Source organism: Balaenoptera borealis, assembly GCF_965194805.1.
Source record: "Balaenoptera borealis genome assembly, chromosome: 2".
NCBI classification, from domain to species: Eukaryota; Metazoa; Chordata; class Mammalia; order Artiodactyla; family Balaenopteridae; genus Balaenoptera; species Balaenoptera borealis.
Window position 1 is genome coordinate 61,016,879 of NC_138867.1, and position 25,842 is coordinate 61,042,720.

A 25,842-nucleotide genomic window follows, 5' to 3' on the forward strand; every position below is an offset into this window, starting at 1 on the left:
ACTTACCACTTTGTACCTGCAGAAGTGAACTGTGTAAACTGTCAGTATTATGTCATTTGATATGATGTACATCCTGTCTCAAAAACACTTCTAATGGATGCAACAGTTCTCAGAGCTTTCTGAGATGCTGTTCCTGGGTTGTAATTCTCAAGAAGACTAGAATATATTTTCCATTTCTTTGTTAATTTTTCATCAACAGGAAGATGGTGAAAAGAGAACTGAAGTACCCTTAACTATTTTCTTCATTAAAAGAGAAAGATGGAGATGCATTTAAAATGGCTGGAAAAAAGATGGTTTATTCAACAAATGCCACTGGAATAAAATATAGATTCCTCCATTACACCATAATTTTAAAAAATTCAGATGTATTAATATATTTAGGAGAGACCATTAAAAAAAAAAAAGAACAGAAAATACAGAAGATTATTTGAAGTAGAGTGTGAAAGGATTTCGATCTAAAATGGAACCAGATGGGACTTCCCTGTCAGTCCAGTGGTTAAGACACCACGCTACCAATGCAAGGGGCACGGGTTCAATCCCTGGTTGGGGACTTAAGACCCCACATGCTGCACAGTGCAGCCAAAAGATTGAAATGGAGAATTTTATGCATGCACCCTGTGAAGAATGGAATTTAAGAAATGAGAGAAAGATTTCCCATAAATGCCAGATAATCAGAAGACTGAGCCTTATCTCCTGACCAATGACCATCTACCAAGTATCTCTCCCCATCCTCAAGTCAATGAACTTACTGCTTGGACTCTGGCTGGACTCTCCTTGTCTGTACTCCTTGCCCATAAATACAACCTGCCCCAAACCCTCAACAAAACTGCCTGTAACTTGGTACTGCATGCATTCCCCGAATTGCAATTCCTCTGCTATTCTGAAATAAACTCAATTTCTGGTAATTTGAGCATGTCTCAGTTTACCTCTTTAGGTTGACAAGAGAATGCTTTTTAAAACATGAAAAAAAATGTAGAGATAAGTGTACCAAAAGACTGTGAGTTAATTACAAGAAAGTATAAAACTTTTACATGACAAAACGAACAATTAAAAAGATTTTTTTAAAACTATAAAAAGAAGAAAATAATTGAGAAATGAAGTCAATCCTGCCCATCTTCTAAATCAACAGGGGGAAAACACCCAAATTCTAATAATAAAAATGTGAAGGGACGTGTACAAGAGAGTCATTAAAGAAGAAATGCAAATGACCAATAAACATTTTTAAAAGAAAGCCTAAATCACATCAATGAAGCAATTGTTTTTAAAACTAATAAACACATAAACCTAGCACAAGGACCCTCCTTTCTCCACCCTGCTCTCTCCCCTGAAATAAAACCTGTGTTGATCAAAGTGGAGATAAACAAATATAAAATTATACAGTACTTACATATTGCTGGTAGGAGATAAATGGGTACCACATATTGTTAAATTAAAAAGATAGGCTTTATTTGTATTTTCTATAATCTTCATATGATGTACATCTATTTTATTTATAATATGAAAAAAATAGGGTAATTTAAAAGCTGATAGTCCTCCCCAAAATAAACCTAAAATAGCAAACGACTTTGCTCAGCTTCAGAATAAAGATTAAAATTGTAACAGCTAATATTTCAGTAATCTAGACTTTTAAAATCCCAGACAATAGCTAATTATGTACTTTTTTACATTCCAGAAGGAATGAGATGACAGCTTAGCAATTTAAAAATATTACTGCTCATCAGAGGGTGTTTGCCCCACCCACTCGGGCCCAGGGAGCCTGCTGAGATCCCAGGCTGGTCCCCTGCCCTCCAAGGCCACCCCGTCCCCCTGACCGCATTGGTCCTGGGGTCATAGGAAGGAGGCTGAGGGTAGAACAGGAGAGGCAGGTGGAAGGGGCTCTCCAGGACAGGAGGAGCAGGAGGAGCAGGAGAGGAAAGGAGGGTGTTTGCCTTGCCGACTTGAGCCCAGGAAGTCTGCTGGGCTCCCAGGTGAGGTCCCCTGCCCTCTGAAACCAGGAGTTGGGGGCACGCCTGGGCCCCTTCTGTTCCTTGAGCCTAAGCCACATCCCCCATAGCCACCAGGACCTTTCCCAGCCCTGTGGGTCCTGAGCATAGGCCCCGCCCACCACCCAAACCTCACCCTTGCTTAGGCCCCACCCTCCACAGCCAAGGCCTTTTTTTTTCTTTTTTTGTTTTCTCTTTTCCCTCCCCCTCTTTTTAGTATTGTGGTACTATTGTACCTTCCGGTTGTTGATTCAACTATATTTTTATTTTTATATCCTTTCTAATGTATCTGTTAGCTTCCTAGTCTAATTTTATTTTTTACTTTGTTATTGTCCTCTCTCTCTCCTTTTTTTTTTGCCACCCCACGTGCCTTGCAGGATCTTGGTTCACAAGACAGGGGTCGGGCCAAAGGTCCTAGGGCAGGAGCTCCGAGGTGGAACCACTGGACTAACAGAGAACCTCAGACCACAGGGAATATTCACCGGAGTGAGGTCTCACGGAGGTACTCATCTCACCACAAAGACCCAGCTCCACCCAGCAGCCTACAAACTCCAGTGTTGGAAGCCTCAGGCCAAACAACCAGCAAGACAGGAACACAATCCCACTCACAAAAAAACAAAAACAAAAACAAAGAGATGGCAAAAAAATATGTCACATGTGAAGGAGCAAGGTAAAAAACTACAAGACCAAATAAATGAAAAGGAAATAGGCAATCTACCTGAAAAAGAATTCAGAGTAATGATAATAAAGATGATACAGAATCTCGGAAATAGAATGGAGGTACAGATTGAGAAAACACAAAAAATGTTTAACAAAGAACTAGAAGAACTAAAGAACACACAAACAGAGATGAACAAAACAATAACTGAAATGAAAAATACACTAGAAGGAATCAGTAACAGAGGCAGAAAAACAAATAAGTGCGCTGAAAGACAAAATGGTGGAAATAACTGCCAAGGAGCAGAATAAAGAAAACAAGAATGAAAAGAATTGAAGACAATCTCAGAGACCTCTGGGATAACACTAAACGTACCAACATTCGAATTACAGGGGTCGCAGAAGAAGAAGAGGAAAAGAAAGGGGCTGAGAAAATATTTGAAGATGATAGTCGAAAACTTCCCTAATATGGGAAGGGAAATAGTCACCCTAGTCCAGGAAGCACAGAGAGTCCCATACAGGATAAACCCTAGGAAAAACACACCAGGACACATATTAAACTAACAAAAATTAAATTCAAAGAAAAAATATTAAAAGCAGCAAGGGGAAAACGAAAAATAACACATAAAGGAATCTCCACATAAGGTTATCAGCTGAGTTTTCAGCAGAAACTCCACAGGCCAGAAGGGAGTGGCAGGATATACATAAAGTGATGAAAGAGAAAAAACTACAACCAAGATTACTCTACCCAGCAAGGATCTCATTCAGATTCGAGGGAGAAATCAAGAGCTTTTCAGACAAGCAAAAGCTAAGAGAATTCAGCACCACCAAGCCAGCTTTACAACAAATGCTAAAGAAACTTCTCTAGGTGGGAAACACAAGAGAAGAAAAAAGACACACAAAAGCAAACCCAAAACAAGAAAATGCTAACAGGGACATATACATCAGTAACAACCTTGAATGTAAACAGATTAAATGCCCCAACCAAAAGACACAAACTTGCTGAATGGATACAAAAACACGACCCATATATATGCTGTCTACAAGAGACCCATTTCAGACCTAGGGACACATACAGACTGAAAGTGAGGGGATGCAAAAAGATATTCCATGCAAATGGAAATCAAAAGAAAGCTGGAGTAGCAATACTCACATCAGATAAAATAGGCTTTAAAATAAAGAATGTTACAAGAGACAAGAAAGGACACTACATTATGATCAAGAGATCAATCCAAGAAGAAGATATAACAATTATAAATGTTTATGCACCCAACATAGGAGCACCTCAATACATAAGGCAAACGCTAACAAAATGAAAGGAGAAATCGACAGTAACACAATCATAGTGCGGGACTTTAACACACCACTTACACCAATGGACAGATCATCCAAACAGAAAATAAATAAGGAAGCACAAGCTTTAAATGACACAACAGACCGGACAGATTTAATTGATATTTAAAGAACATTCCACCCCAAAGTGGCAGAATACACTTTCTTCTCAAGTGCACACAGAACATTCTCCAGGATAGAACACATCTTGGGTCACAAATCAAGCCTCGGAAAATTGAAATCACATCAAGCATCTTTTCTGACCACAACGCTATGAGACTGGAAATCAATTACAGGGAAAAAAAACTGTAAAAAACACAAATACGTGGAGGCTAAACAGTGTGCTACTGAATAGCCAAGAGATAACTGAAGAAATCAAAGAAGAAATAAAAAAATACCTAGAAACAAATGACAACGAAAACACGACGATCCAAACACTATGGGATGCAGCAAAAGCAGTTCTAAGAGGGAAGTTTATAGCAATTCAATCTCACCTCAAGAAACAAGAAAAATCTCAAATAAACAATCTAACCCTACACTTAAAACAACTAGAGAAAGAAGAACAAAGAAAACCCAAAGTCAGTAGAAGGAAAGAAATCATAAAAATCAGAGCAGAAATAAATGAAATAGAAACAAAGAAAACAATAGCAAAGATCAATAAAACTAAAAGCTGGTTCTTTGAGAAGATAAACAAAATTGATATATCCTTAGTCAGACTCATCAAGAAAAAAAGGGACAGGACACAAATCAAGAAAATTAGAAATTAAAAAGAAGAAATCACAACTGACACCGCAGAAATACAGAGGATTATAAGAGACTACTACAAATACCTATATGTCAATAAAATGGACAACCACGAAGAAATGGACAAATTCGTGGAAAAGTACAATTTTCCAAGACTAAACCAGGAGGAACTGGAAAATATAAACAGACCTATCACAAGTAATGAAATTTAAACCATAATTAAAAATCTTCCAACAAACAAAAGCCCAGGACCAGATGGCTTCACAGGTGAATTCTATAAAACATTTAGAGAAGAGCTAAGACTGATCCTTCTCAAACTCTTCCCAAAAATTGCAGAGGGAGAAACACTCCCAAATCCATTCTACAAAGCCACCATCACATTGATACCCAAACCAGAAAAAGATATCACAAAAACAGAAAATTATAGACCAATATCACTGATGAACACAGATGCAGAAATCCTGAACAAAATACTAGCAAACAGAATCCAACAACACATTAAAAGGATCATATACCATGATCAAGTGGGATTTATCCCAGAGATGCAAGGATTCTTCAATATACGCAAATCAATCAATGTGATACACCATATTAACAAATTGAAGAATAAAAACCATATGATCATCTCAATAGATGCAGAAAAAGCTTTTGACAAAATTCAACACCCATTTCTGATAAAAACTTTCCAGAAAGTGGGCACAGAGGGAAGCTACCTCAACATAATAAAGGGCATATATGACAAACCCACAGCAAGCATCATACTCAGTGGTGAAAAACTGAAAGCATTTCCTCTAAGATCAGGAACAAGACAAGGATGTCCACTCTCACCACTCTTATTCAACATAGTTTTGGAAGTCCTACCACGGCAATCAGAGAAGAAAAAGAAATAAAAGGAATACAAATTGGAAAAGAAGAAGTAAAACTGCCACTGTTTGCGGATGACATGATACTATACACAGATAACCCTAAATGCCACCAGAAAACTACTAGAACTAATTAATGAATTTGGTAAGGTTGCAGGATACAAAATTAATGCACAGAAATTTCTGGCATTCCTATACACCAACAATGAAAAATCAGAAAGAGAAATTAAGGAAACAATCCCATTTACCATCCTCCCAAAGAGAATAAAATACCTAGGAATAAACCTGCCTAAGGAGGCGAAAGACGTGTACTCAGAAAACTATAAAACACTGATGAAAGAAATCAAAGATGACATAAACAGATAAGAGAAATATACTATGTTCTTGGATTGGAAGAATCAATACTGTGAAAATGACTATACTACCCAAAGCAATCTACAGATTCAATGCAATCCCTATCAAACTACCAATGGCATTCTTCACAGAATTAGAACAAAAAATTTTACAATTCGTATGGAAACACAAAAGACCCCAAATAGCCAAAGCAATCTTGAGAAAGAAAAAAGGAGCTGGAGGAATCAGGCTCCCCTACTGCAAACTATACCACAAAGCTACAGTAATCAAGACTGTAGGGTACTGGCACAAAAACAGAAATATAGATCAATGGTACAGGACAGAATGCCCAGAGATAAACCCATGCACATATGTCACCTAATTTATGACCAGGGAGGCAAGAACATACAATGGAGAAAGGACACCCTCTTCAATACGTGGTGCTGGGAAAACTGGACAGCTACATGTAAAGGAATGAAATTAGAACACTACCTAACACCATACATAGAAATAAACTCCAAATGGATTAAAGACCTAAATGTAAGACCAGACACTATAAAACTCTTAGAGGAAAACATAGGAAAAACACTCTTTAACATAAACCACAGCAAGATCTTTTTTGACCCACCTCCTAGAGTAACGGAAATAAAAATAAGCAAATGGGACTTAATTAAACTTAAAAGTTTTGCACAGCAAAGGAAACCATAAACAAGACAAAAAGACAACCCTCAGAATGGGAGAAAATATTTGCAAATGAAACAACAAAGGATTAATCTCCAAAATATAAAAACAGTTCATGGAGCTCAATAGGAAAATAAACAAACAATCCAATTAACAACTGGGCCGAAGACCTAAATAAACATTTCACCAAGGAAGACATACAGATGGCCAAGGGGCACATGAAAAGATGCTCAACATCACTAATTATTAGAGAAATGCAAATCAAAACTACAATGAGGTATCACCTCACACCAGTCAGAATGGCTAATATCAAAAAATCCAGAAACAAAAAATGCTGGAAAGGGTGTGGTGAAAAGGGAACCCTCCTGCACTGTTGGTGGGAATGTAAATTGATACAACTATTGAAAACAGTATGGAGGTTCCTTAAAAAACTAAAAATAGAACTACCATATGACCCAGCAATCCCACTACTGGGCATATACCCTGAGAAAACCATAATTCAAAAAGAGACATGTGTCACAATATTCACTGCAGCACTATTTACAATAGCCAGGACATGGAAGCAACCTAAACGTCCATCGACAGATGAATGGATAAAGAAGATGTGGCACATATATACGATGGAATGTTACTCAGCCATAAAAAGGAATGAAATTGAGTTATTTGTAGTTAGGTGGATGGACCTAGAGTCTGTCATACAAGTGAAGTAAGTCAGAAAGAGAAAAACAAATACCGTATTCTAATGCACATATATAGAATCTTAAAAAAAAAAAAAAAAGGGTACTGATGAACCTAGTTGCAGGGCAGGAATAAAGATGTATACATAGAGAATGGACTTGAGAACACGGGGTGGGAGGGGGAAGCTGGGGCGAAGTAAGAGTAGCATCAACATATATACACTACTGAATGTAAAATAGTTAGCTAGTGGGAAGCAGCAGCATAGCACGGGGAGATCAGCTTGGTGCTTTGCGATGACCTAGAGGGGTGCAATGGGGAGGATGGGAGGGAGGCTCAGGAGGGAGGGTATATGGGGACATATGTATGCATATGGCTGATTCACTTTGTTGTACAACAGAAACTAACACAGCATTGTGAAGCAATTATACTCCAATAAAGATTAAAAATAAATACATTTTAAAAATAAATAAATAAAATAAAATTACCGCTCAAGTCTCATACTATGGATTTTCACAGTTGGAAATCAATTCCAAGGTAAAAAATATTGTCAAGAGCAGGTCTTATTTTTTCCTTTCTAGAATAAAAATGGCAGGAAATTTTTCTTCTACTTTCTTAAGTACAGTCTAACTTTTTTACCATTCTTCTTCTATGTCAACGATACTCCTTGCCACTCCTGTATGTGTTTGTATATGGAGAGGCAAATTTCACTAACTGCTTAACAAATAACCAAAAGGGGAAAGAAGCTGGTTTCAGACATTTTTCAAATATAAAGGCAAGACAATTTGAACAGTTCATGCTTTGCTATGGATAAGACCTCACAGTATACAGCACAGACTAAAATCTTTCACCTGTAAAGTTCTCAGGTTTTTCCTCTATAGGTTACTTTTGTTTAAAAAAAAAAAAAAAAAAAGAGTTAGGGACTTTCCTGGCGGTCCAGTGGTTAAGACTCTGCATTCCCAATGCAGGGGTAACAGGTTCGATCCCTCGTCAGGGAACTAAGATCCCACATGCCTCATGGAGTGGCCAAAAAATAAAATAAAATAAACTATCTATAGATTTCAAATAATAAAATTAAAGAAAAAAAGAATTAGAATGTAATATCAATAAGTATCATCCTCACAGGGGAGACAAAAACTTGTCCTATAAAGTAGACAGGCCTAGTAATAAGCCTTTTAAAGCCCTTTAAAGCTTTAAAGGTGAAAGGTGAAAAAAGAAAAAATCTTGTAGGTGAAAAAGAAAAAAATCTGTTTCAGGGTAAGCCCAGCATATATACATTATGAAATATTCAAAACATTTAAAAGTTACAAAAGTATTATGTAAAAATTCATCACTTTTGTGAGATATATATATATATATATATATATATATATATATATATCGCCTATGTGTTTCTCTTTCTAAGAGCAAGAATATAACTTCATACCTCATAATCTGGTCCTCCAAAGTGAGATTTTTTCTTAAGTTCTGTCATGGCATTTTTGTATGCTTCCTCTATTCTTCTTCTCTTCTCACTTTCCTATTTAAAAAAAAAAAGCAAGTGAAAAATTTATCATGTCAAGTGGGATTTTCTCTACATTTCATCAAAATTTTATAACTTGGCCCAAAAATAACTCCACTTCTGTTAAAAATGAGTATTCTTCTGCCCAAGAAAACACTTTTTTCTGGGCCATATATCACATACAAGCTACCACTTAAAATACCACTAAGATCACCTTATAGGTAGGTTATACATTTAAATGGATTAAGTAACTACCAAAGTGTCTACACTTCAAAAAAAAAAAAAAAAAAGGATAAATTAGCACCAGAGAAATGCCTACAATATACATTCACGTGTTTGTTTCCCCCAGTAGGAGCTAAATTAATTTTGTTACAGAGAAAAAAGGCAAGTAATGGATGCCAGGAAGAAAGTAACTCAATTATTGGTAGAATCAATAAATGCAAAAAGATATTCTAAAGAAAGATACCTTTCTTATACTTTCCAACTGCTGGTTAAAATTATTTTAGAGCTGAAAAAGAGCTTAGATTTCTACTTTAACCTTCTCCTTTTATAGACAGGGTCTATGGCTCTAAGACTTTGCTAAAAGGTCCAAGGACAAAATGTAAAAAGGCTGGCCTTGGCACCAACCTCAAACTTTTTTTTACAATAATGGACTACAATGAGTCAAATGTGATATTAAAGCCCTACAAGCTTATAAAGAACCTAATGCCTTTATTCCCTCACCTCAAATATTTAAGGGCTAAATTAAAGTCCACACCGAACTCACCCAGAGCTTAACTACTTCTAAAAACCCTACCTGAATTAAGCTAGTGCAAATCAATGAGTTAGTTCATTAGGCCCAAAGATTAACTGATTTTTGTGTCCTGAAGAGAAAACAGGACTACAGACCCATCAGAATGGCTAAAATTTAAAAACACAAAAAATCACCCACAAAAAAAAAGACAATACCAAGTGTTGTCAATGGTGAAGAGCAACTGGAATTCTCACCTACTGCTGGTGGGAATATAAACTGATACAACCACTTTGGAAAATTGTTTGCCTCTACCCACTAAAGCTAAGCATATACCTTGTGAATCGATAATTTTACTGCTTGGTATGTGCCCAAGAGAAAAGAGTGCATGTATCTACCAAAAGATGCGTACAAGAATGCTCACAGCAGCTTTATTCACAACAGCCAAAATATAAAATGTTAAATGTCCATCAGCAGGAAAAAGGAAAAAACAAATTGAAGTCATACAATGAAAATTCATCATACAACGAACAGCATACAGCAATAATACTATACAACAATAAAAAATAATAAACTACCACTAAAAGTTACAAGATGAATGAACTTCACAGTCAGTGTTGAGGGGGTGGGGGAGCGAGCCAGACACACGAGTATATTTTGTATGATTCCATTTACATGCTGTTCAAGAACAGGCAAAACTAATCTATGACTGTCTAAGTTAAAACTGTGGTCACTTCTTGAAGTACTGGTACGGTATGGACTAGGAAGGGGCATGAAGAAACCTTCTGGGGTGCTATAAAAGTTCTATATCTTGATTTGAGTGGTGGTTACAGGGGAGTATACATGTGTATAACACTCGTCAAGCAGTACACTTAAGATTGGTATACTTCACTGTATATATGTTAAACCTTAATTTTAAAAAATGAACAAAACAAAAACACACAACACAGCAATAATATTAAAAAGATTTCAAGGAAAGCGAAAAAACATGTGAAGTTACACACTTGTGAATCTACTAATATAAGCAAACATCTTCAATGAATAATTTTCTTCTTATTAACATTGTTAACAACTAAAATTTGTTTAATCTTAGAATTTTTGGTCTTCCTGGACACGACTGGCTAAAAATTAAGTACACTTCTTCTAGAAAAGAAGGAATTATTTTTATAGGTAACTAAGAATATTCAATTATTTAGCTGTAAGAACAATGGAAATGATGTTAGAAATGTACATAAGAGCTATTAAACATAAAATCAGAGAACTATTATATAGAGATTTGTATGTATGTTTTACACATCTATTGTATGTGTATATCTGTTATATACATAGATAAACATATATTAGAAATCTACATAAAAGGTATACAAACAGCTATTAAATAGCTATTATTATATCAACTATCACCTACTTAATCACTCTCATTAGAGTTTTAGCTCCTTGAAGAATGATTTCCTGTACACTACTGTTTTCTCATTTCTAGCTTAGAGTCTAGCACACAACAAGCATATAAATACTTCTTGAATAAAACAACAATTTCAAGTAAACCATATTGTTAACACTGTATTTTCCTCCTCAATTATATGAATTACCTAAAAGATATGTTTGTTGATAAACAACTCTCTCTATTCAAGAACTTCCTAATCTTTACAGAGTGTGTATATAGACATGTATGTATGCACATACACATATGTATATATACACACATGTATATATATACACACACACTGAATATGTATGTATATACTGTGTATGCACACACGCACTTACATTTCCTGTAAAATGTAACTGGGAGCCTATATCGACCTTGAGAAAAAAATTATGGTGCAAAAGGTGAATAAGATTTGATATCAGATAGACCTGTAAAAGGATTACAAATTACAGCCATTTGCAGATTTCAATTAATACTACCATCTTTTGTGGCTGTTATTTGGTTAAATGTGGTCTAACAAAACTGTTTTTTCACGGATCCTTTGGTATAGTCTACTTGTTGCTACCCAATAAAGAAACAGAATGGATAAGATTACCAACATTGAAGACAACTGCAAGTTCACATCCCTTTCAAATAAGAAATTTGATTGACAAAAAGATGGGGAAGCCATGTCTTATTTTTAATGAATTTTTTTAGGCAGTGTGGTTAGAGCATATGACTAGAGATGATGATCCTTTAGTGAAGGATAAGTAGACTGAAGAGAGGGGAGCTTAAGAGAAAGTTGCCAAAAAGTTTTGAGTAAGCTAATCTGGATAAGTTGAATGATTCTCCTGAACCATTAGTCTAATGGATTTAAGGAACTGTCCTGTTTTCTCAGTGCTATTTTTTTGTGTGAACAGAGAATCTTCTAAAAATTGAATTTGATCCAAAATTGAAATCTATGACAACATAACAGTTCTACTCCAAAATAATAATGAAGTATCTGCGTGTACCTTAAATGGACATTTTCATTGCTTATTTTAAAAGAATACATATTGCTAGTCAACCTGGCTTACTCTCACATGCACCTAAGAATTCTGACCAATTCTCTTTTCTTTAAACATGGGGACCTTCTTAAACATACAGTGCTGTTTAAATCCTGTAGCCATTCTGCTATTACATCAATGATGACATTGCTTTCCTTAGTGTTCTGTTCACATTGATAAGACCTCCAAATACCACAAGCAATATGACTCACTAATGAATGATAAGATTCTGATTGATGTCTGCCCTAATATCCAGAGCTGAAATATAGAAGAGTAAAATTCTTCTTATTCTGCTACTTAACACCTCTAGACAAGTCTCTGGGCCTCAGCTGCTGCTTCTATAAAATGATGGCATTGGACTAGAACTAAATTCTCTAAGGTATGCTTTGGTTCTAAGATTTTACTGATGTTAAATTATAAGCAAACGTTTTCCTACTAAACAAATTCACTGAGCCAAATTCTACTTCACACTCGAAACTAAAGATTCATATTATTATTATCAGTGCTGCAGTTTAAACAAAGGTGGGAAAGGTGAACATAAGGCAAATGTTCAAGGAACAACAAAATGTGTGTTAAAGGATATCACAATGACCTTAGAAAACATACATGGCCATGAATGCAATAAGTTAATATTTAACTTTATAAATTGGTGTTTTTAGTAGTTCATATAACTTAAGTACAGTTTCATGTATTACACAATAAAGCTAGGAAATGTCAAATGGTTCATTACTTCTATTCCAAAGCATTACTATTGCCATTACAAAAACTTTTATGTTAAAATCCAATGAAGAATGCATATTGTACAGTAACCAAATACATAACTGGTGAATCTCATTAGAAAAATGAGTTTAAGATGCTCACAAAGTTTCAGAGGAGTAGTACTACCTGCTACTTCTCTCAATCCAATAGATTTTTCCCTAAGAAGTTAGTTTGGTTTAAATGTTTGATCAGTACATAAACAAACAAAATCTGATTATTATTATTATTTTACAAAGAAGAAAAACAAATCTTACCTTATCCAGTCTCTTTTGCCAGCTGTCCTCACGTTTTACCATTAGTTCAATACAATGAGAAAGTGTAGCAAGGATTCCAGCAGTAGTTGCTTTAAAAGTTATTGCCTCCCCTTTAAAGTCTATACCATTAATTCCTTTTGGTGTTACATGTGGAAATACTGAAAAAAAAAAATTTATTCACTAAAAATCTTTTTAACAAAGAAATCATTCCTCAGCACAACTTAAAATTAGAAAATTTTTAGAAAACTATCACATCAGAGTAGACTTTCAAACTGTAATTTCCTTCCTGTTGGCCAACATTTTAAAATTTGCATCCATCTCTATGAGCAAGGAAGCTTGTGACAGCATATGTACTCTCAAGTCCTTTTTTCTGGATTCTGTTTCCTGAAATCTATTTGCTATGCTGCACCCAGTGAAGAAAGTGGTAGGTGGAATAATACTTTAATAATAACACTCAAGACAGCCTAGAGTGAGACCTAATTATGGCAAGAACTACCTTACATTTTGAGAAATCCTGAATTTAAAAATATCTGAAAAGAAACTGCGGAAATGAATAAGGTAATATGTTAAAATTTAAATAAATGTCCAAATATAATTTGGGGACCAATGCACACATTAAACAGTTATGTTTACATATTATAATTTTAATTCAAAGTTAGTCTTTGAATTAAATGAAAAATCTTAAAACTCATAAGATGCAAATAAGAGAGCATAATATCTTATACTATAGTTAATAAGAAACCTTTTCAATAGAACTCTTTAAATGAAATAATGATACTTTAAACTTTAAAAACTCATATGTAGATATGACAGCAAAGGCACAATCCATAAAAGCTGACAAACTAAACTTCATCAAAATTTAAAATTTCTGCTCTTGAAGGCATTGTTAAAAGAATGAGAGTTACAGTTATGTAGGATAACTCAGTCTAGAGAGCTAATCTACAGTTAATAAAATAATGGTAACTGTGAGGAGATATATTAATTAGCTTGACTGCAGTAATCATTTCATCATGTACACCAAATCATCATATTGGACACCTTAAATATATGTAATATCTATTTAAAAATTTTTTTTAACAAAGAATGAAGAGACAAGCCACAAACTGGGAGGAAATCTTTGCACAGAATATGTATGATAAAGGACATATCCTTTATCTATATATATATTATATTAATATAGACATATTCTGTATTATAATATACAAAATATAGTAATCTCAAACTCAACAATAAGAAAACATATAACCCAATTAAAAAACTGAACCAAAGAATTGAATACACATTTCACTATAGAAGAGATCGGGATGGCAAATAAGCAGATGAAAAGATGCTCAATACTCTTAGTTACTAGGGAAAAGCAAATTAAAACTACAGCGAGTACCACTACACACCTATTAGAACACTAAAATTTTAAAAGACTGACCACGTCAAGTGTTAGTGGGGGTTTGGATGAACTTGAACTCTCATAAATATGACTGGTGAAATGCAGCTTGGAAGGTTTTTAAAAGGTTAAAGACATACCTACCATATGATTCAACCATTCCACCTCTGGGTATTTAGCCCAAAGAAATAAGGTATATGTACATAAAAAAAAACTTGTGTGTGAATGTTCACAGCAACATTATTTATAATAGCCCCAAACTGTAAACAACCCAAATGTCCACCAATAGACGAAGGGACTGAAGAAATTGTGGTTGTTATCTATACAAGGGAACACTACTCAGCAATGAAAAGAAATTAAATACTGATACGTACAACAACGAGAAATCTCAAACTAAGAAAGAGATCAGGCAAAAAAATGAGTTCATTTACATTAAATTCTAGAAAATGCAAACTAATCTATAGTGACAGAAAAATCAGTGGTTGTTTGAGAATGGAGGGAGGAAGGGAAGACAAAAGGGATGGAAGAAACTTTTGAGGGTGATGGACATAATAATGGTCTTGACTGTGGTGACAGCTTCATGATAATATCAAAACTTACCAAACTGTACACTTTAAATATACGTAGTTTACGGCATGTTAATTATATCTCAGTAAAGCTCTTTTAAAACCTATTTTCTTTTTCTTGTATTTTCCGAAAATCCTTCCTATCACTGTAACTTCTATATTTTCTACCATTCTTACCAAGATTGATGTTTTATTACAAACTACGATTTTTTTTTAATAATCAACTTAGAAACTAAAAGTCACCTGTGTCCTATCTATGACAATGTGTGCCATTGTAATAATGGGTCCTCCATGCTGTTTGCTAATTTATATAGAGTCAGTACAAGATGAAAGACCAACATAAAATGTCTTTGAAAAAGCTTTTAGAAATGTACCTCTTCAGCTGCACTTAACTACTTTCAGAAGCTGTCACCCTCAAATCCTTTTCAGAATGATACAAGGGTTATGTAACAGATTTTTAAACTTTCAAACAGTTGAAAGTAAGTGTCTCAAACATAGTAAGGTCTCTGAAATAAATTTCTCTCATGTTACATCTGTTAGGAAATGAAGGTCATGAAGACAAAACCTCATCTTAATTTGTCATCCACTGGGCTCCTCTAAGTACTGGTTACTTTGATTTTTGCTCTAAGTCTCTCATACCTTATCTTGTAGAACTACATTAATCTTGATGGAAAAACTTAAGCAAAACCCCAAAGTACTCAATAATTTTAGATGAGCATACTCATCTAAATGTCCCAGCTGACCACAAGGGAAGGAAGATCTTCAAGAGACAAGGTGGCATGCCTTAGTTTCTTCTGGGAAAATGATACACTGTAGCAAAAGGAAGTTGCAAGTATGTGAATGTAACCATGCTTATGAAGGGCAGAGATGAAAGAAATTATAAAATAATCTATAAACCTAGATTTTTAAGTACTTAAGCTCTTAAAATTATCATTCAAATCTATAGTTCTTTTAGTTGAACTGACGTTATAGAGTTCAAAATTCTTTTAAAGGTGCTAACATTCATAAAATCACAGAACCCAGAAGCTAACATCAACATGTCAAAAATAAAAACAAATACTGACAGAAGCCAAGAGATTTCTAATCCTTTCATTTCATTAAGACTCCCAAACACTAATTTAAATAGTAGGCAACCTAAGGGGGAATCCCCAGTTTCTGTGGTGAGGATTTTTTCATTTCCCCACCTGAAATATTCCAAATGACTGTGTCCTTCTGGACATACAGGATGGCAACTTTGTTTAAATCTCTCCTCACCTGTCTACTATGATAAAGAAGAAACATGGCTTAAGACTATGACCATGTTATTAATCGTACTAGGGTCAACAATCAACTGGTTTGGGACTACTGGTCTATCATAGATATGATTATTCTAACAAAGTAAGATACAGTTGGCTAAAAAACTAAATTTAAAATATTCTCACATGAAAAATCTGTGAGCTAAAAGATGATGAAAAGTGATCTGTGGCTGGTCCAACTTCTTCATTTAGACAATTAATGTATGAGCATCTGCACACAGACTACGTGGGAGAAAAGGACAAGACGATAATCATGTTTCATAGAGTAATGCATGTTCCATTAACACTAAATTGCCTCTCAATGAGTTTCATCAAGAGTATACCTTGATTTGACAGATTAGTTAATATTTACTGTCATTATTTTATATAGTAGATGACAATATGCTCTTGTATATTATTTACAAAACAGGAATAGATAGAAGTTAAAAAATTGGTTAGAAAATATGGTTAAATATACAGTTGGATGGGAACAACTGGAAAATATAATAGATATAAAAAATCCATGCAAGTAGCCATCTTTGACATGTAATTAATACAATTAATCATAAGAAATAAGGGTTTAGGGGTAGGAAATTTCTGACTTTAGATTGATTTAATCTAAAGTAGAGGCCAGGGAATTCCCTGGCAGTCCAGTGGTTAGGACTCTGTGCTTTCATTGCTGAGGTCCCAGGTTCAATGCCTTGTCATGAACTAAGATCCTACAAGCTGCATGGTGCGGCCCCCCCCAAGAAAAAGTAGGGGCCAAAAAATTGAACAGTACTGTCAGTGAATTTATTTACACTTTTTTAAAAATTTAAAGTGTACATTTTATTTATTTATCATTTATTTATTTATTTAGCTGCGCCACACAGCTTATGGGATCTTAGTTCCCTGACCAGGGATTGAACCCAGGCCCTCAGCAGTGAAAGCACAGAGTCCTAACCACTGGACTGCCAGGGAATTCCCTAGTCTTTTTATAAATACCAGCTTTATTGAGATACAATTTTCACAGCATAAAATTCACTCATTTAACACATACAATTAAATGATTCTCAGTATATTCACAGAGTTGTACAAGCATCACCACAATCAACTTTAGGACATTTTTATGAACCATCCCCTCAAATCCCACATACATTAGTAGTCACTTCCCATTTCCCCCAACCCTACTGCCCAGTCTTAGGAAACCACTAATACACTTTCTGCTCTACGATTTGCCTCTGAATATTTCATATAAAGTAACAATGAGTGGTCTTCTGTGACTGGCTTCTTTCACTTAGCATAATATTTTCAAGGTTCATCCAAGTTACAGCACATGTCAAGTATGTTATTCCTGCATATGGCTAAAAAATGTTCCATTTTGTTTAACCATTCGTTAGTGAATGGATGTTTGGGTTATTTCCACTTTTTGACTGTTATGAATAATACTGCAATGAACATCCATGTACACGTTTTTATATGGATGTTATGTTTTCATTTCTCCTGAATATATACCTAGGAGTAGAACTGCTAGGTCAAATGGTGACACCATGTATAATATGTTGAGGAACTGCCAGACTGTTTTCCAAAGCAGCTACACCATTTTACATTCCCACCAGCAGTGTATGAGGGTTCCAATTTCTCCACATCCTCAACCAACACGTTATGGTATTTCTTTCCAATTACAGCCAGCCTAATAGGTGTGAAGTGGTGTCTCACTGTGGTTTTGATTTGCATTTTCCTGACGGCTGATGAGTTGAGGACCTTTTCAGGTGCTCACTGGCCATTTGTATATCTTGTTTGGAAAAATGTCTATTGAGATGCTTTGCCCATTTTTGAACTGAGATATTTGTCTATTATAGATTTGTAAGAGTTCTTTATGTATTTTAAATACAAATCCCTTACCAGATAAATGACTGGCAAATGTTTTCTCCCATTTTGTGGGTTATCTTTTCACTTTTTGATAGTTTCCTTAAAGCACAAAAGTTTAAAATTTTGCTAAAGATCAAGAAAGCTTTGCCTTGCTCAAGGTCATTAAGATTAACTCCTATATTTCTTCTAAGGTTTTATGGTGTTAGCTCTTTTAATTAGGTTTTTGATCCACTTTGAGTTAATTTTTGTGTTTGTGTGAAGTAGGGGTTCAACTTCATTCCTTAAATATGGATATCCAGCTGCCTAACACCATTTGTTGAAAAGACTTTTTTCCTCACTGAGTTGTCTTGGCACTCCTGTGAAAAGTCACATTTATTTTACTATAAATGTGAGGGTTTATTTCTAGACTCTCAATTCTATTCCACTGTTCTATATATCTTTCCTTATGCCAGAACTATACTTTACTGTTACTTTTGTAGTAAGTTATGAAATTGGAAGTGTGAGTCCTCCTACTTTGTTCTTTTTCAAGACTGTTGTAGCTACTCTGGGTCATTTGTATTTCCATATGAACTTTAGGATTAGCTTGTCCTCTTGTGCAAAAATTCTACCTAGGATTTTGGTAAAGACTGGATTGAATCTACAAGTCAATTTGGGGAATACTGAATTTTTAACAATATTAAGTCATCTGATCCATGAACAGGGAAAATCTTTCCATCTATTTAGGTCTTCTTTAATTTTTTCAATAATGTTTTGTGGTCTTCATAATATAAGGTTCGTGCTTCTTTTGTTAATTTATTCCTAGGTATTTAATCCTTTTTGATGCTGCTATAAACAAAACTGTTTCCTTAACTTTATCTTCATATTCTTCACTGCTAGTGTATAAAAAATATTGGGTTGGCCAAAAAGTGCCTTCAGTTTTTAAGTAAAAATAAAAGACACATTTTTCATTTTCACCACAAACTTTATTGAACAACATATGCACCCTTTTGTTCCACTATCTTCTGCCATTTTTCAAGCAACTTCATAAGTCCATCTTCCCAAAACTTTTCATCTTTTCGAGCAAAGAACTGTTCCAGGTGCCTTTTATAGCTTCCAGGGAATTGAAATTTTTTCCATTAAGAGAATTTTGTAAAGACCAAAATAAATGGAAATCCGAAGGTGCAATGTCTGGTGAATATGGTGGATGAATCAGAACTTCTCACCCAAGCCGTAACAGTTGTTGCCTGGTCATCAAACAAATGTGCGGTCTTGGGTTATCCTGATGGAAGAGTATGCGTTTTCTGTTGACTAATTCTGGATGCTTTTCATCGAGTGCTGCTTTCAGTTGGTCTAATTGGGAGCAGTACTTGTTGGAATTAATCTTTTCGTTGTCCAAAAGGAGCTCATAATAGAGGACTCCCTTCCAATCCCACCATATACACAACATCACATTCTTTGGATGAAGACCGGTCTTTGGTGTGGTTGGTGGTGGTTCATTTCGCTTGTCCCACGATCTCTTCTGTTCCACATTATTGTACAGTATCCACTTTTCATCACCATCACAATTTGTTTTAAAAACGGACTATTTTCATTACGTTTAAGTAGAGAATCACATGTGGAAATACGGTCAAGAAGTCTTTTTTTTTCTTAACTTACATGGAACCCAAACATCAAAGCGATTCACATAACCAAGCTGGTGCAAATGATTTTCAACACTTGATTTGGATATTTTGAGTATGTTGGCTATTTCCCATGTGGTATAACGTTGACTGTTCTCAATTAATGTCTCAGTTTGATCGCTATCAACTTCAACTGGTCTACCCTACCATGGAGCATTGTCCAGCAAGAAATCTCTAGCACGAAACTTCACAAACCACTTCTGACGTTTGATCAGTCACAGCACCTTCTCCATACACTGCACAAATCATTTTTTGCGTTTCAGTTGCATTTTTACCTTTCTTGAAATACAGCATAAAATGCTGAAAATGTTGTTTTTCTTCCATCTTTAATATTAAAATGACTACACAAAATTTCACCAATTTTGATAGATCTTTTTTTAAATGCACGCTGATATGCCAGCTGTCACATACAATCTAACAAAATTGTTTTGAATGACGTTAAAGACAACTAAGTGCTACTAGAGCCATCTTACAGAAAAAACTGAATGAACCTTTTGGCCAATCCAATACAATTGATTTTTCGTATACTGATCTTATATCCTGCAGTCTTAATTTATTAGTCCTAACAGTTTTCTAGTGGATTTCTTATGATTTTCTCTATGTAAGATAATGGCATCTTCAAACAGAGAAAGTTTTAATTCTCCCTTTTGAATCTGGATGCTTTTTATTTATTTTTCCTGCTCAGCTGTCCAGGTAGAATCTCTAATACATTGTTGAACGGAAGTGGCAAGGTTGAACATTAGTTAGGAACAAGGTTATCTTGTTCCTGATCTTAGGGGGAAAGCATTCAGTCTTCCACCATTAAAAGTGATATTAATTGTGGGTTTCACTAAGAGATACTGGTATCAAGGCAAAACTGGCCTCAGAGAATGATTAGTTAGGAAGTGTTCCCCCTATTCTACTTTTTGGAAGAATTTGTGAAGAACTGGTATTAATTTTTCTTTAAATGTTTGGTAAAATTTACCAGTGAAGTCACTGGAGCCTGGGCTTTTCTTTGTGGGAAGTTTTTTTACTAATTGTATCGCTTTACTTATTATTGGTCTATTTGGATTTTGTAGGTCTTCTCGACATAGTTTCAATAGTTGGTGTCTTTCTAGGACTTTTGTCCATTTCATCTAAGTTATCTAATTTGTTGGCATACAGCTGTTCATAGCATCCCCCTATAATCTTTTTTATTCCTGTAAGGTCAGTAGTAATGTCCTCCCTTTCATTCCTGATTTTAATAAGTTGAGTCTTCTCCCCTTTTTTCTTTATCAGTTTAGTTAACAGTTTGTCAACTTTGTTTTTCAAAGAATCAACTTAAAGTTTCATTGATTCTCTGTACTGTTTTTCAATTCTCTTTCTTCTTTATAATAAATGTGTTTCACCTACAAATTTCCCTCTAAGTACTGTGGCAGACCGTAAGTTGTGGCATCTTGTGTTTCTGCTTTCATTCACCTCACAGTATTTTCTAATGCCCTTTGTGATTTTTGTCTTTGATCCATGGGTTATTTATGAGTGTGTTAATTTTTACATATTTCTGAATTTCCCAAATTTCTGTTATTAATTTCCAATTTCATTCCACTGTGGTTGGAGGACATACTTTGTTTGATTTCAAACATTTTAAACTAATTAAAGCCTGTTTTGTGGCCAAGCATAAGGTCTATACTAAAGAATATTCCATGAACAATTGAGAAGAATATATATTTTTCTATTGTTAGGTGGAGTGTTCTGTGAATGTCGACTAGGTCTGTTTATTTAGACTATTCAAATATTTTATTGTCTTGTTGATCTTTATCCTACTTGTTCTATTCATTATTGAAAGTTGGTTATTGAAGTCTCAAACTATTACTATTGACTTGTCTCTTTGGTCAGTTTTTGCTTCATGTATTTTGGGGCTCTGTTGTTACATGCAAATACGTATTTTATTGTCATAAAATCTCTCCTTTTGTCTCTAGAAGTATAATTTTAAAAAGATGGTATAGAGTTTAACAGAAGAAAACTTATATTAGAGGTAGATAAGAAGTTTGTTCACAAAAGATTGAAGAAACATTCCTTTCACTGTGATCTAGAACTCTTAAAAGTCTTTAACTAAGGAAGGTGTTTTCTAATTCAAAAATTTCTCCTCTGCTCTAATCTTCAAATTACTTTAATTGCCTTTCTTCTCATCTTAGAATATCTGGAAGTTTTACTCCTGTTTTAGTCTTCGCCCCATACCCCCCATTCCTATTTTTGGCATATTTACTAGTAGGTTGGTAAACTAGTTCTAAATTTTAAAAAACTTTAGTATAGTTACATCACAATATTTGATCTAGACCTAATCTTTAATAATGGCCCTAATGGTGAGAACATTACAATGATCACTCCCAAGAATAGAGTATTATTTTTCCCTCTTCCAATAGCTGATCAATCTAGGACTAAGACCCTGTTTTTGAGAGATGACTGAAATACCCTAATCCCAGACTACAATCAAGTAGTTCCAGATTTAAAGACTATATGCTCTGTTCACTTTACCGGCTTATATTCAATGCTTCTGACTAACTTATTTCTAGAGGTTAACCATAAAAAGATACTTTCCACCTATGATGATTTTCAAGAGTTAATTTCCATCAACATTAAGAAAGGAATTCTTTTCTTTAATTGAAATATAGTTGATTTACAATGTTGTGTTAATTACTGCTGTACAGCAAAGTGATTCAGTTATACATATATACACATTCTTTTTCATATTCTTTTCCATTATGGTTTATCACAGGATATTGAATATGGTTCCCTGTGCTATACAGTAGGACCTTGCTGTTTATCCGTTCTATATATACCAGTTTGCATCTGCTAATCCCAAACTGCCAATCCATCCCTCTCCCACCCCACCTCGCCCTTGGCAACCACCAGTCTATTCTCTGTCCATGATTCTGAAGAAAGGAATTATTTTAAACATTGAATTCCCCAAGTATACTTAAAACATCACTCGTGATTTTAAAAATTATTCAGATATCTTACAGGACATTTCTCTAAATGACTTTAATAACCCAGTCTTCTATTGCTTGGTTTCAGTCTCTTTGAAAAAGAGATGTTGGAGGCTTCCCTCAAATGTCTGGAGATCTAGCCAGATCACATTTAAGAGTTAGGTACTGGAAGCTCTACATACACTAGCAGGGCTTTAACTACTGGACTTCATCAAAGGGTGATCTGGTAGTGAGACAGCTTTTTCATGATGGACCCTGCAACAGCTCTCAGTCTTTTCTCTATGGCCTTTCAGTGCCTCCAGAGTTAACTTTTAATTTGGTATCAGAAAATTTATGTCCAGTTTTGTATCAGAAAATATACTATGGAAACAGGGTAAGAGAAAGAAGCTGGAGATTACATCTTTCCGTGTATAGACTTTCATTTAGTCCCCGGCTACCAGAGTTCTTAGAGAGAAGCAGAATGGTGAGGCTGTTGGATTTGAATAGTCAGCATGTACACTTCTACTTAATTACTTTACTGATAGGCCAATACAATCTATCTTTTGATGTATCTGGTACTCCTGAATCTAAAACTCTGCAGTTCAATTTCTACAGAAAATAAGCTTCCATTCTCTTTTGGGGAATACAGATGGGGCAGCTGAGTGTATGTGAGATGATGGAAGATTGGACCTGAGAATTTTACAACTTCTTTCAATAATTTTTCCCATATCCAAACGAAATCTTTTTTCTATTAAAGCAGATTATTCACTGTAAAATTAAAATGTAACAGAAAGAACCTTCCCAAAGTAATCCTCTAATTCCATAAAGACATATAAATCCGGATGACTCAACAAGGTTCAACATTTTAGCCCCAAGTCATAAGGAAAACTTTGCAATAAGAAGCTAGTATTTTGCAAGACTGAGAGCAGAGTAGATTATAAAGAAGAAGAGAACCATTAGGAAAATAAGAAACAGGAAGAGGAAAGAAGGAAAAGGTGGGGAAGAGAAGCATTAGATTTAGTATCAATATTACAATATTCCCATATGATTTGTGAAATTTCCATGCATGTAATTGTTAAAAAAATTATTTGAAAATATGCCACGGCCACAGATTTTACTTCATATTCTTTCATAACTTCAGCAAAAATAAGCATAATTAGATTAACTTATTTTTTTTCACAAAGGCTTATTTGCAACTTAAAAAGTTTTAGGAATCCATGCCAGCTTTTTCTTAGCATATGTTAAAAGAAAGCACTGACCATGAATCACAGGTTTCTGTCGCAACCTCCCTGCCCACCCCTGCCCCATACATAGATTCCACACATAAGTGATACCATGCAGTATTTGTCTTTGGCTTATTTCTCTTAGCATAATGCCCTCCAGGTTCATCCATGTTGTTGCAAAACACAGGTTCCCAATGAACAATTAAGAATTCCATCTAATGAGTGAGCCCTTATAAACAGAGCAACAATTAACTGATATATGCAGTAAACTGATACATGTAATAAACCACCTTGCTCCTGAGTCTATAAACAACTGTGCTGTGAAATCAGTGATTTCAATAATTTCCCTTTAATAACAATGATTATATACTTTGCAACACCAGTTTATCAAGTGGAGAGAGAAAAGAACATTAACAGAGAGAAATACACTCTAAAGAAACATTCAAGTTCCATTACAATGTTTCCTCCTTAAGAAATACTTTTTCAGTACTAGAAACTGATTCTACCAAATACTGCTGAAATAAGAGGCCAATGTCTAAAATTTAGAATAAGTCTTTGTCAGATGAGCTGTCAGATTATTTAATGTCAGAATGCATATTTTACCTACATGTTTTTTCTTAGAAGAAAAATTTCGCTTTCCAGCTTAAAAAAATTTTCTTAACTATTCCATTAATTATTCTTGTTATATAGTTAGTTATTATGTAACTTTAGAAAGTGTATTTTACCCAACTGAGGGGGAAAATTTTACTACTTACCCTTTTCTTTATTGCCATTGGTATTATGCAAGAAGTCTCCATCAGAACGTGTTGTAGGAAAGTCATCTTCATCATCTTCTACCACTAAGTAAAATATATTTAAGGATATCAGGATGAAAGCACATAGAAATTAACCAGTTTATTCTTATGTTCAACGGAGTAAATATACTCTGGATTCTGTGAGTGCATGGTCTTATTCATCTTTGTATTTTCAGTGCTTATCAATGTATGCCCAATAAATATGCTGTGGAATGTCTTTAAATACATTATTATAAAAACTGTACCCATTCTCATTTGTGCAAGGGATGGTACTGAGATACGATTTATTCTGTCCTTTAAGTCTTTCTATCTCTTCCTCCTGACCTTGCGGAGATTTCATAATTCTACCAGAGGCCTACAAAGACGGAAGAGGATGGTAATGGTACATGCAGAAGATACTTTACCTTGTCTCTAGGATATGCAGGGAAAATATAATGACTTATAGATGTGATATCGATTTTAATTTATCCCAATGTGTCTGTGCCTGGACATCCATTTTAACCTACCCAATTCCAGAAAATACAGAATCCCCTGTGATCTTCCACATACCTCTTTCTTCTACGTACTATCCCTTTTTCTACTGCCTAACATACTTAATCCTCTGCACTATGTATTCCACTTCTTAGTGCAAATTTCTAAACCTCAGCCCCCAACCTTATTCTCTGTTTTTGAATGGCTTCTTTAGTTTATTATCTTTTGAGGAACTCCCTTTCTACAGAATAAATCTTCACTTTAAACTAATGTCTTACTCCTTGCCTATCTCTCTTTACGTCAGGAGTAATTTGGCTCTATGAGGAACATTTCATCTATTTTTAACTCTCTCTCCAATGGATGCAAAGCCCACTACTATTCCTTACTCCCTCACCTGACTAAATGGTAGTAATTACTATGGAAAATACCTTTATTCTGTACTACAATTTTCTAATTACTGGGCTATTTCATTTTTTCATCACCTGAAAATTTTGCACTCATCTATAACAACTTTTTCAAATCATAAGCTGCTATTATCTACTAACACCTACTATTTTATAACCAGCTAACTGCTATCAGCATCCAACTGACATTTTTCTTTCCCACATCCATCATTCCTACAGACTTCAGTATCCATATTGAAGCCTCTGCAAACGCCTTAGTTCCAAGATTAATCAAATTCCCAGATTCTGTGGATCTCTGTCTTTTCATCAATAATTTGCAAATATGGTCAAT

General features: G+C 34.8%; 1 protein-coding gene across 3 annotated transcripts in view; it reads right to left on the reverse strand.

The window, feature by feature from the left end:
• CERT1 (ceramide transporter 1) overlaps positions 1–25,842 on the reverse strand; it is a gene marked incomplete at its 5' end in the record, with an annotated part of 133,222 nt that overhangs the window by 41,722 nt on the left and 65,658 nt on the right. For all 3 annotated transcript variants that reach the window (XM_082377324.1, XM_082377323.1, XM_082377322.1), the window contains 3 exons: positions 8,694–8,786; positions 12,966–13,123; positions 24,598–24,681. In XM_082377324.1, the coding sequence (XP_082233450.1) occupies positions 8,694–8,786; positions 12,966–13,123; positions 24,598–24,681 (335 nt within the window). The remainder of the gene's footprint in view (positions 1–8,693; positions 8,787–12,965; positions 13,124–24,597; positions 24,682–25,842) is intronic.